This window comes from Prionailurus viverrinus, chromosome A2, assembly GCF_022837055.1.
Source record: "Prionailurus viverrinus isolate Anna chromosome A2, UM_Priviv_1.0, whole genome shotgun sequence".
Classification (NCBI taxonomy): Eukaryota; Metazoa; Chordata; class Mammalia; order Carnivora; family Felidae; genus Prionailurus; species Prionailurus viverrinus.
Window position 1 is genome coordinate 16,289,607 of NC_062562.1, and position 13,593 is coordinate 16,303,199.

Sequence of the window (13,593 nt, forward strand, 5' to 3'; positions counted from 1 at the left end):
CTTGCTAGGGGCACCTGGCTGGCTTAGCCAGAGGAGCATGTGGCTCTTGACCTCAGGGCTGTGAGTTCAACCCCACGTTGGGCACAGAGTTTATTAAAAAAAAGAAAGAAAGAAAAATATTTTGTCAGGTAGTAGATAAAAGTGTAGAGTGTTTTGATGCAAAAAATTAAAAAGTAAGAAAATCTAAAAGATGAAAAAAAGAAAAAGAGGAACAGAGAATGAAGATAAAGTTCAGAGTAAGGTGGGAGACTTAAATCTAAGTTTATCAGAAATTGTAATATAAATGGACTAAATCTTTCAGTTAAAAATTTTCCAGCGCGCGTGCGGGAGGGGGCGAGTGGGGAACGATTGCCAGGGAGATCGGAGGCGAGGCTTGCGCGCCCTCCCCCGCCCTGGCCCCCAGCGCCCACCCAGTGGGCCCGGCTCAGCCATGATCAAGGCGATCCTCATCTTCAACAACCACGGGAAGCCGCGGCTCTTCAAGTTCTACCAGCCCCTACAGTGAGGATACACAACAGTAAATCATCAGGGAGACATTTCATTTGGTATCTAAGAGAGATGAAAATGTTTGTAATTTCCTAGAAGGAGGATTGTTAATTGGAGGATCTGACGGCAAACTGATTGATAGACATGATGCAACATTATATTTTGTCTTCTGTGTGGATTCTTCAGAAAGTGAAGTTGGCATTTTAGATCTAATTCAAGTATTTGTGGAAACGTTAGACAAGTGTTTTGAAAATGTCTGAACCGGATTTAATTTTCCATGTGGACAAGGTTCACGATATTCTTGCAGAGATGGTGATGGGGGGCGGGGGGGCGCCTGGGTGGCTCAGTCGGTTAAGCATCCAACTTCAGCTCAGGTCATGATCTCGCGGTCCGTGAGCTCGAGCCCCGCGTCGGGCTCTGTGCTAACAGCTCAGAGCCTGGAGCCTGTTTCAGATTCTGTCTCCCTCTCTCTCTGACCCTCCCCCATTCATGCTGTGTCTCTCCCTGTCTCAAAAATAAATAAAAATTTTAAAAAAATTAAAAAGAAATGGTGATGGGGGGAATGGTGTTGGAGATCAACATGAATGAGATTGTGACACAAATTGACGCGTAAACTGGAGAAATCTGAGGCTGGCTTAGCGGGAGCTCCAGCCTGTGCTGTATCAGCTGTAAAGAATATGAATCTTCTTGAGATCCCAAGAAATATTAACATTGGTGACATCAGTATAAAAGTGCCAAACCTGCCCTCTTTTAAATAAAAAAAAAAAAATTAAAAAGGCCACTCCCAGGGAAAATCCAGGGGGAAAGTCATCTAAGTTTACTATGTAGTTGTTTACCAAAACTAGAGGAGGAGAGTATTAACCTTTGCTCTTGGATTGAAGTCAAGGTACTACGGAGAAGTTGTGTAAAATTGGTATGGAAGTTCAATGTTGCTCTTCCTGTTCGGTGATTTTGAAGAAATGGAGTAGTTCCAGTGTGACATTTTGTTTTCTTTTCTAAGCTGCATTCCCGTGCCCACCTAAGGCATGCCTCTATGTATTGGCTACTACAGTATTTCAAAAAGTGTGTGAGACATTTCTTTCAACTATGTACCATCCAAAATGTTGGTGTTTTGTATGGATCACAAGTGCAGCATTCCATAGTTCTTTCTGTTATTTGTCACAGTTGTTATTTAAAGAACCAAGTATGGGGGCGCCTGGGTGGCTCAGTCGGTTAAGCGTCCGACTTTGGCTCAGGCCATGATCTCGCAGTTTGTGAGTTCGAGCCCCGCGTCAGGCTCTGTGCTGACAGCTCAGAGCCTGGAGCCTGCTTCGGATTCTGTGTCTCCCTCTCTCTCTGCCCCTCCCCCGCTCATGCTCTGTCTCAGAAATAAATAAACATTAAAAAAAAAAAAAGAACCAAGTATGTATTGCATGAAAACATTGTGACCTTTTTCTCTTAGTTTAAATAAACTCCAAGGTAACTGAACTTCTAAAGCAAAAAAAAAAAAAAAAAAAGAATTCCAGACTGGTAAAACCATCCATATCCTGTTTGTAAGATAAATATCTAAAACAAAAGGATACAGGGGTGCCTGGGTGGCTCAGTCAGTTAAGTGTCAGACCTCTGGTCAGGTCATGATCTCATGGTTTATGAGTTTGAGACCCACATTGGGCTCCTCACTGACAGTGTGGATGGAGCCTGCTTGGGATTCTCTCTCTCTCACTCTCTCTCTCTCTCTCTCTACCACTCTCTTTCTCTCTCTTGTCCTTTTCCCTCTCTTCCTTCTCCCTCTATCTCTTGCCCACCCTCAAAATAAATAGGTTTTTAAAAAAAGTTAGAAAAGGATACAGGATGTTGAAAGTTAAAAAAAAAAAAAGGCAAATATACACTTTGTAAAGCACTGACCAAAGGAAAAGTGATGTAACTATGGTACCATCGGATCAGACAAAATGGCCAAAGTCATTACAACAGACATAGACAGTCACCCCATAATGCTATAAAGGTTCAATTCACTAGGATATAATCATTTTATTTTATTTTATTTTATTTTATTTCTTTCAACGTTTATTTTATTTTATTTTTGGGACAGAGAGAGACAGAGCATGAACGGGGGAGGGGCAGAGAGAGAGGGAGACACAGAATCGGAAACAGGCTCCAGGCTCTGAGCCATCAGCCCAGAGCCCGACGCGGGGCTCGAACTCACGGACCGCGAGATCGTGACCTGGCTGAAGTCGGACGCTTAACCAACTGCGCCACCCAGGCGCCCCGGATATAATCATTTTAAATCAGTATGCATTCTGTAACACGGCCTTGTATTTTGTAAAACAAAAATTGATATAACTATAAGAAGAAATAGATAAATCCGTGATCACGATAGGAAATTTTTAACCCATTTCTCACAGTCAATAGAAAAACCAGACCAAAAACCATTAAGATACAGAAAATGTAAGTAACATTACCATAACCTAGTTGTCGTACCTAGAACACTAAACTCCATGCTGCAGATAATTCTTCATGCATCCAGAGAATGACAAAATATGACCATATATGATCAGTAAAGCACATGCCAGCAAATTTTAAAGGATTTCAATTATATAGAATATGCTCTTTAATTACAACACAGTTTTGTTAGAATTCAGTAATAACTACAAAATCAGGCAACTCCTACAGGTTTAGAAAGAAGGAAACATAATTCTGAGAAGCAAAGGGTCAATGGAAGAAACTGGATAACAAAAATACTACATATCAAGACTAGAGCAGCCACAATGGGATTCCACCTCACACTTACTAAAATGACCACACTTCACAAGACAGATGATAACAAGTATTGTTTCGTGTGTGAAGAGATTGGAACCCATAGAAACTGCTAGTAGAAATGTAAAATGGTGCAGTCACCTTGGAAAACAGTCTGGCAGTTCTTCAAAAGGTTAAGCATGGAATTACTATATGACTCAACAATTTTACTCCTTTGTATCTACTTAAGAGACGTGAAAACATATATCCACATAAAAAACTTAGACACAAATGTTCATAATAGCACATTCATAATAGCCAAAAAGTGGAAAAAACTCAAACACCTGTCAACCAATTAATGGATAAATAAAATGTGATATATCCCTACAATGGAATAGTATGTGGTCATAAAAAGAGTGAAAAACTGAAACATGCCACAACATGGGTGGAGCTTGAAGACATTACGCTAAACGAAAGAAGTCACTCACAAAAAGAACGTATACTGTATGATTCCATTTATATGAAATATCTAGAAAAGCAAATCCATAGAGACAGAAAATCAATGCATGGTTGCAAGGGACTATGAGGGGGGTGGTTAGAAAAGGGAAATAGGTATGGGTTGTCTTTTTGGGGTAATAGATATGTTCTAAAATTGAGGTGATGGTTCACAACTCTGAATACACTAAACATATTGCATTGTATACTCTTGATGGGTAAATTGTATGGCATAGGAATTATATCTCAGTGAAGCTGTTACAAAGAAAAATTGAGAAAAGGAAAGAAAGTGGAATAATATAAAATGTTTAATTAAACAAAAGGCAGGAAAAGATGGGAAGAGAAAAATAGGAACCAAAAACAAAGGCAACTAATAGAAAACAATAACGAAGTGGTAACTATTAAGCCAAGCCTATCAATAGTCACTTTGAATGACAATGCCCAAAATACACCAATTAAAATAGAATATCAGAACGGATCAAAAAACAAGACTCAAGTATAGGTTGCTTCTAAGAAACCTACTTTATTTTTTTATTTTTTAGAGAGAGAGAGAGAGAGAGAGAGAGAGAGAGAGAGAGAGAATGTGCACGCAAGTGGGGTGGTGGGGAGAATGTAGGCTCCATGCCCAGAGCAGAGCCCCACGCGGGGCTCGATCTCATGACCATGAGATCATGTGTGACCTGAGCTGAAATCAAGAGTTGGACACTTAATTGACTGAGCCATCCAAGCGCCCCCAAACAATACACTTCTAAATAATGCATGAGTTGAAGAAGAAATCTCAACAGAAATTTAAACACATTTTAAACTAAGTGAAAATTAAAATGTAACATTAAAATTTATGGATGCAGTGAAAGTAGTGCTTACAGGGAAATTTGCACCATTAAATGCATACATATTAGAGAAGAAGAAAAATCTAAAATCAATCATCTAAGTATCTACCTTAGGAAACTAGAAAAAGAAGAGCAAATTAAATTCAAAGTGAGCAGAAGAAAATACATAAGAATTAGAACAGAAACCAGTGAAATGGAAAACAGGAAAGCAACAGGAAAAAATTAATTAAACCAAAAGCTGGAACTTTTAGAATACCAATAAAATCATAAGCCTCTAGTGAAGTTAACTAAGAAAAAAAAGAAGAAACAAGTTACTGATATCAGAAATGAAAGAGAGAACATCACTGCAGATCCCTTGGAAATGAAAAGGATAATAAAGGAATACTATGCACAACTCTGTGCTCACAAATCTGATAATCTGAAACGATCTTTTTATGTTTATTTATTTCTGAGACAGAGAGAGACAGAGCATGAATAGGGGAGGGGTATAGAGAGAAGGAGACGCAGAATCCGAAGCAGGCTCCAGGCTCTGAGCTGTCAGCACAGAGCTGGACACAGGGCCCGAACTCACAAACCATGAGAGCATGACCTGAGCCGAAGTCGGTCGCTCAACCAACTGAGCCACCAGGCGTCCCACAAATCTGATAATCTGGATGAAATGGACCAGTTCCTTGAAAGACAGAATCTGCCAAAATTCACATGAGAAGAAATAGATGACCTGAATTGACCAATATCTATTAAAGAAATTGAGTGAATAATTGATAACCTTCCAAAACAGAAAGCATCAGGCCCAGATGCAATAACTGATGAATACTACCAAACATTTAAGGAAGAAATGGTACCAATTCTCTACAATTTTTTTATTTAATTTATTTTTAGAGAGAGAGAGAGAGCATGAGCAGGACAGAGAGAGGGGAGTGAATCTCAAGCAGGCTCCGTACTGTCAGAGTAGAGCCTGATGTGGGGCTCAATCCCATGAACCGCTAGTTTATGACCTGACCCAAAATCAAGAGTTGGATGCTTAACTGACTGAGCCACCCAGGCGCTCCTCTCCACAATTTCTTTCAGAGGATAGAAACAGAGGGAATACTTCCTAACACATTCTATGAGGCCAGCATCGTCCCAATACCAAACCCAGGTGCAGATATTACAAGAAAAGAAAACTACAGACCAAGATCTCTCAGGAACATACGTGCAAATATCTTTAACAAAAATTTGCAAATCGAATCCAACAATGTATAAAAGAATTATATGCACCATGACCAAGTAGGATTCATTCCAGGTATGCAAGGCTGGTTCCACATTTGAAAATCAATTAATGTAATACATCACATCAACAGACTAAGAAAGAAAAACCATATGATCATATCAATAGATAGAGAGAGAGGGAGACGGAGGACCTGAAGTGGGCTCTGAGCTGACAGCACAGAGCCTGAAGTGGGGCTCGAACTCACAAATTTTGAGATCCTGACCTGATATGTTAAGTCAGACACTTAAACAACTAAGCCACCCAGGCACCCCTCCTATTTTTTAAAAAAATGTTTATTTATTTTGAGAGGGGGGGCTAGGGGCAGAGAGAGAGAGAAAGAGAGAGAAAGAGAGAATCCCAAGCAGGCTTTGCACTGTTCAGTGCAGAGCCCGATGCCGGGCTTGATCTCATGAACCATGAGATCATGACCTAAGCAGAAATCAAGAGTTGGCCACTTAACCAACTGAGCTGCCCCGGCACCCCTGTACCACCCTATCTTAATGCCTAATTTGCCACTTTGTATTAACTTTTGTTTGTTTGTTTCAAGTTTTTATTTAAATTCCAGTTAGTTAACATATAGTGTAATATTAGTTTTAGGAGTAGAATTTAGTGATTCATCACTTACATATAACACCCAGTACTTATCACAAGTGCTCTCCTTAATACCCATCACCAATTTAACCTATCCCTCTGCCCACCTCTCCTCTGGCAACCCTCAGTTTGTTCTTGTAGTTAAAAGTCTCTTTATGGTTTGCCTCTCTCTCTTTTTTTTAAATTAAAAATATTTTCCTCTATGTTCATCTGTTTCTTAAATTCCACATGAGTGAAATCAAATGGTGTCTGCCTTTTTCTGACTGACTTATTTTCCAATGATTGTTTTTTAAATTATTTTTTAATGTTTATTTATTTGTTTTGAGAGAGAAAGAGAGAGAGAGAGAGAGCAAGTGCAAAGCACGAGAGGGAGAGGGGCAGAGAGAAAGGGAGAGAGATAATCCCAAGCACGCTCAATGCTCAGCACGGAGCCCAACTCAGGGCTCAATCTTACAAATATGAGATCATGACCTGAGACAAAATCAAGAGTCAGATGCTTAACTGCCTGAGCAGCCCAGGCACCCCTCCAATTACTATTCTTGATAAAAACTCTCAGAAAATTACAACGAACTTTCTTGACTGTATAAAAGTTATCTACAAAAATCCTACAGCTAACTTTTTACTTAAATCTAAGACATTTTAAGCTTTTCCACTAAGATCAGGAACAAGGCCAGGCTATCCCCTCTAACCACTGTTTTTCAATGTCATAGTGGAAGTCCTTGCTAATGCAATAAGGCAAGAAAAGTTAATAAAAGGTATACAGATTGAGAAGGAAGATATAAAACTGACTTTGTTTGCAGATGATGTGATTGTCTATGTAGAAAATCTGAAGGAATCAACAAAAACATTTTAAAACTAATAAACTATTTTAGCAAGGTTGCAGAATAAAAGGTTAATGTACAAATGTCAATTGCTTTCCTATATACTAACAATGAACAAGTGGAATTTGAAATTAAAAACATCATACTATTGGGGTGCCTAGTTTGTCAGTTGGTTAAGCATCCAACTCAATTTTGGCTCAAGTCATGATCTCATGGTTTGTGAGATGAGTCCCTCACTGGGCCCTGTGTTGATGGCACAGAGCCTACTTGGGATTCTCTCTCTTCCTCTCTCTCTCTGACTCTCCCCCACTCGCATGCAGTCTCTCTCAAAAATAAATAAATAAAAATTAAAACAAAAAACAAAACAAAAAACCATAATACTATTTATATTAGCACCCCCCAAAATGATATACTTAGGTATATAAATATAACAAAATACATACAATATCTATATGAGAAAAACTATAAAACTCTGGTGAATAAAATCAAAGAAATATAAATAAATATGGAGATAGTCCATGCTCATGGATAGGAAGACTCCATATTGTCAAGATGTCAGTTTTTCTCAGCTTGATTTACAGATTCAGTGTAATCCCACTGAGTTATTTTATGGACCAACATTCATGATTCCAAAGTTTGTATGGGTAGGCAAAAGTCCCAGGATAGTTGACACTATATTGCTGGAGAATTACAAAGTTAAAGAATAGATGCTACTCAACTTCAAGAATTACTGTAAAGCTACAGTAATAAGACAGTGAGATAATGGCAAAATAACAGATAAATAGATCAATGGAACAGAAAAGAGAACCCAGAAATAGACCCACACAAATATAATCAACTGATCTTTGAAAAAGGAGCAAAGGCAATACAAGAGAGAAAAGATAATCTCTTCAACAAGTGGTACTGGAAAAACTGGACATCCACATTCAGAAAAAATAAAGAATCTAGATCTTATATGCTTCATAAAAATTAACTCAAAATGGGTCATAAACTAAAATGTAAAGCAAAACTATAAAGCTCCAAGAAGACAACATAAGTGAAAACCTTGATTACCTTGGGTATGGTGATGCCTTTTTAGATACCACACTAAAGACATGATCTCCTAAAGAAATAACTGATAAGCTGGATTTCACCAAAATGAAAAACTTGTGGTCTGCAGTAGACAAGACCAAGAGAATTAGAAAACAAGCCACAGACTGGGAAAAATTATTTGCAAAAGACACATGATAGGGGCGCCTGGGTGGCTCAGTTGGTAAAATGTCCAACTTTGGCTCGGGTCATGATCTCACAGTTTGTGGGTTTGAGCCCCGCATCAGACTCTGCTGACAGCTCAGAGCTTGGAGCCTGCTTCAGAATCTGTGTCTCCCTCTCTCTCTGCCCCTCCCCTGCTTGTCCTCTCTCTCTCAAAAATAAATAAACATTTTTTAAAAAGACATATATGATAAAAGATTGTTACCCAAAATATATAAAGAACTCTTAAAACTCAAAAATATGGGTTGGGAGTTGGGGGAGTTAAAAAAAAAAAACTCAACAATAATTTTTAAATACCCGATTAAATGGGGCACCTGGCTGACTCAGAGAGTGGAGTGTGTGACTCTTGATATCACGGTCGTGAGTTTGAGCCCCACCTTGGGTGTAGAGATTACTTAAAAATGAAATCTTTTATAAGGAAGATGTGGTATATATACAATGGAGTATTACTCGGCAATCAAAAAGATGAAATCTTGGCATTTGCAACAAGGTGGATGGAACTAGAGGGTATTATGCTAAGTGAACTTAGTCAGTCAGAGAAAGACAAATATCATATGACTTCACTCATGTGGAATTTAAGATACAAAACAGATGAACATAAGGGAAGAAAGCAAAAATAATATAAAAACAGGGAGGGAACAAAACATAAGAGACTCTTAAACATAGAGAACAAACTAAGGGTTGCTGGAGAGATTCTGGGTGGGAGCATGGGCCAAATGGGCAAGGGGCAGTAAGGAGGACACTTGTTGGGATGAGCACTGTGTGTTATATGTAGGGGATGAATCATTGGATTCTACTCCTGAAATTATTATTGCACTATATGCTAATCAACTGGGATGTAAATTAAAAAAAATAAAATCTTTAAATAAATAAAAAAATTAAAAATCTGATTAAAAAATGGACCAAGGGGCCCCTGAGTGGCTCAGTCAGTGGGTGTCTGATTTCGGCTTAGGTCACGATCTCACACTTTGTGGGTTCAAGCCCCACATCCGGCTCTGTGCTGACAGCTCAGAGCCTGGAGCCTGCTTCTGATTCTGTGTCTCCCTGTCTTCTCTGCCCCTCCCTCACTAGCACTCTGTCTGTCTCTCAAGAATAAATTTAAAAATGTTAAATTTTTTTTAAATGGACCAAAAATCTTAACAGACACCTCACTAAAGATGTACAGATGGCAAATAAGCATGTGGCCCATATCATGTGCCATCAGGGAAATGTGAATTAAAACAATGAGATGCCAGTACACACCTATTAGAATGGCCAAAAGCCAAAGCAGTGATAATGCCAAATATTGACAAAGATGCAGAACAACAGGAACTGTTTATATGTTGCTGGTAGGAATGCAAAATGGTATAGTCACTTTGAAGACAGCTTGGCAGTTTCTTTCTCTCTCTCTCTCTCTCTCTCTCTTTTTTTATGGAAGTTTCTTACAAAACTAAACATACTCTTACCAGCAATTGAGCAATAACACTCAGCAATAACACTTCTGGATATTTACCAAAGGAGTTGAAAACTTATGTCCACATAAAGCCCTATACAAAGCAGCAGGAGGGGAGAGGAGCTGGAGGTTGAATCAGCCAATAATCAATGACTTAGTCAATCAGGACTCTGTAATAAAGTCTCCATAAAAACCCAAGAGAACAGCTTTTTGGTATTTTTCTGGAGAGCTTCCATACTTGGGGAACCAGGACACTTCCACATATCACCACACTGGGCTCCAAGCTCTACTGAGGACAGAAGCTCCTTTGTGTGGGACTTTGTCCAATGTATCTCTTCATCTGGCTATTGATTCATATCCCTTATCATAGCCTTTAATAAACTGGTAAATGTAAGTGTTTGCCTGAGTTCTGTGAGCCCTCTATCAAACCAAACAAACCTAAGAAGGTCATTGGAACCTCCAATCTGTAGTGAATTGTCCAAAGCACAGGTAACAGTCTGAGGCTTGTGACTGGCATCTGAAGAGGAGGGTTGTGGGGCAGCCTTGTAGGACTAAACCCTTAACCAGTTGGATCTGATGTTATCCCCAGGTAGATACTATCAGAATTGAGTTGAATTCTTGGACACCCTGCTGGTGTCTGAGAATTGCTTAGTGTTCTATGTGAAGGCCCACCCCGATCCCTCCATTAGAATTGGGTCTTGGAACCCTAAAAGGCCACCCGATACAGTTTACAAGGCTGAAATAACCTTGATAACAAACACCTAACAAAGACTGTGCAAGAAAGGAAAGTTACAAGCCAATCTAACTCAGGAATGTGTATGTGAAATTTCTAAAAATATATGCTAGAACATATAGCCTAGCAACAAATTGAAAGGTTAATGCTTCCAACCAAGTTATAGTTACTCCAAACTTGCAAAATTAGGTTGGCCTTTGAAAAAAATCAATGTAGTTTTATGTATTCAGAGGATAAAAGATGAAAATTACATGATTATCTCAATAGATACAGAAAATCTTTTGATAAAAATTAACATCCATTCAAAGTAAAAACTCTTAGCAAAATATGAATAGAAGGAAATTCTTTAATTTTATAAACTATGTCTGCAAAAGTCTACAGAAAACATTATTTTTAATGATGAAAGGTTGAAGGCTTTCCCTTTGAGACTGGCAATGACACAAAGATGTTTACTTTTACCACATCTATTCACAACACACTGAAAGGTCCTGGATAATGCAATAAGCCAAGAAAGAGAATTAAAATGTATAAGGATTATATGGGGCACACGGGTGACTCAGCTTGTTGAGTGCCTGACTCTTGATTTCAGCTCAGGTTATGATCTCACATTTCGTGGGATCAAGCCCCACATCAGGATCTGCACTGATAGTGCTGAGCCTGCTTGGAATTCTCTCTCCCTCTCTCTGTCCCTCCCCTGCTCACTCTCTCTCTCTCTCAAAATGAATAGTTTTTTAAAAAGAGGGTTAGGTAAATGTCCATCAACTGATGAATGGATAAAGAAATTGTGGGTTTATATACACAATGGAGTACTACATGGCAATGAGAAAGAATGAAATATGGCCCTTTGTAGCAACATGGATGGAACTGGAGAGTGTTATGCTAAGTGAAATAAGCCATACAGAGAAAGACAGATACCATATGTTTTTACTCTTAGGTGGATCCTGAGAAACTTAACAGAAACCCATGGGGGAGGGGAAGGAAAAAAAAAAAGAGGTTAGAGTGGGAGAGAGCCAAAGCATAAGAGACTCTTAAAAACTGAGAACAAGGGGCGCCTGGGTGGCGCAGTCGGTTAAGCGTCCGACTTCAGCCAGGTCACGATCTCGCGGTCCGTGAGTTCGAGCCCCGCGTCGGGCTCTGGGCTGATGGCTCAGAGCCTGGAGCCTGTTTCCGATACTGTGTCTCCCTCTCTCTCTGCCCCTCCCCCGTTCATGCTCTGTCTCTTTCTGTCCCAAAAATAAATAAACATTGAAAAAAAAAATTTTAAAAAAAAAAAAAAAAAAACTGAGAACAAGCTGAGGGTTGATGGGGGGTGGGAGGGAGGGGAGGGTGGGTGATGGGTATTGAGGAGGGCACCTTTTGGGATGAGCACTGGGTGTTGTATGGAAACCAATTTGACAAAAAACTTCATATATTGAAAAAAAAAAAGAGGGTTAGGGGCGCCTGGGTGACTCAGTCGGTTGAGTGTCCGACTTCGGCTCAGGTCATGATCTCACAGTTCGTAGGTTCCAGCCCCACGTCGGGGGCTCTGTGCTGACAGCTCAGAGCCTGGAGTCTGTTTCAAATTCTGTGTCTCCCTCTCTCTCTGTCCCTCCCCTGCTCACACTCTGTTTCTCTCTTTCAAAAACAAATAAAGATTTAAAAAATTTAAAAAACAAAGAAAGAAGAATGCCTTTAAAAAATAAAAATAAATAAAAAGAGGGTTAAATTTTTAAAAAATGAATAAGGATTATAAAAGAAGAAACAACTATCATTATTTGCAGATTATATAATTGTATACATAGAAAATACAAAAGAATCTACATGTAAATTATTATAAGCATGCTTATCAAGGTTGCTGAATATCAAATCAATGTTAAAAATAATTGTTTCTGTATAAAATACAATAGAAAATAGAAAATTAAAAAACTCTGAAGATCTTGCTTATAATACTATAAACAAATCAAATACCTGTTAAGAAATCTAACAAATACACTTCATGTAGAAATCTATAGAACAATATTTAGAGAAATTCTAGAAGATGCAAATAAATGGAGAGATAGACCATGTTCATTGATTGGACAACTCAATGTTGTAAAGATCAATTCTCTCCAGACTGACCTAAGATTGTACCCAGTTCCAATCAAAATCTCAAGGGTTTTTGTTTATGGTTTTGTTTTGGTGGAACCCGACAAGCCGTTACTAAAGTGTGTGTAGAAATGGAAAGCCCTCAGAATTGCTAGGATACATTTGGGAAACAAACTGAGAGGGCTTGGTATACTGGATATCAAGGTTTAAATGAATCTGGGGACACAGTGTGATAGTGGCGCTGAGGTAGACAAGTAGATCAAAGGAACAGTGAAGATCTCAGATACAGATCCATTCATATAGATACCTTTGAATAATGCAAAAGCGATAGAGCAATGGCAAACTGAGAAATGGGGAAATGAGAAATGAGCCTTTTCAGTAAATGATGCTGGACCAACTGGATCCCCCTCCAAATGAAATTAGATCCCTACCTAATGTCATTTACAAAAATCAATCCCAGCAGTGTGCTTGATGAATATTCAACAACCTGCTGCTCCCCAAAGGGCAAAATCCCTGACTTTCAACGTTTAGTGAGTTCTGTGGTGTAAATACTCCTACCCTGGCTGATTCTAAGCAACCAACGTAAGGTCACTGAAGGCAGAGTAGGAGGAAAAGAACGCGTGGAAGCAGTACGTAGATGGTATTTCCATACAGATTCAACTGACATCAGTAACCTCAAGAACAGAGATAAAAGTAAAATGAGTAGGAAGTGATGAATTTGGGCTATTTTTTTATTGCTTTTGTTTTTTACATAATCTATTTAATTGTTCAGTTTATACAGGTTAATTTTTAGTAATCGCTGTGTTTAACAATTGGCTCACAAAATACGTGACAATTTAACAAACTTTCTCTTGAGCCTGTGTAAGCCAGCTCTAGCCCACCCTGATTGTACACCTAAATATGAAAGGCAAAACATAGTTTTTGTGAAA

General features: G+C 38.9%; 1 protein-coding gene and 1 pseudogene across 2 annotated transcripts in view; one reads left to right on the forward strand and one right to left on the reverse strand.

The window, feature by feature from the left end:
- The window catches only part of CSPG5 (chondroitin sulfate proteoglycan 5), a 52,771-nt gene that overhangs the window by 13,145 nt on the left and 26,033 nt on the right, over positions 1-13,593 (reverse strand). The window contains exon 6 of one of the 2 annotated variants that reach the window (XM_047850922.1): positions 472-496. The exons of the other annotated variant lie outside the window; for it this stretch is intronic. Within the exon in view, the coding sequence (XP_047706878.1) occupies positions 487-496 (10 nt within the window). The 3' untranslated portion in view covers positions 472-486. Of the gene's footprint in view, positions 1-471; positions 497-13,593 lie in introns of those variants that run through there. 2 annotated transcript variants of the gene reach the window in all.
- LOC125161237 (AP-3 complex subunit sigma-1-like) lies at positions 431-1,246 on the forward strand (annotated as a pseudogene).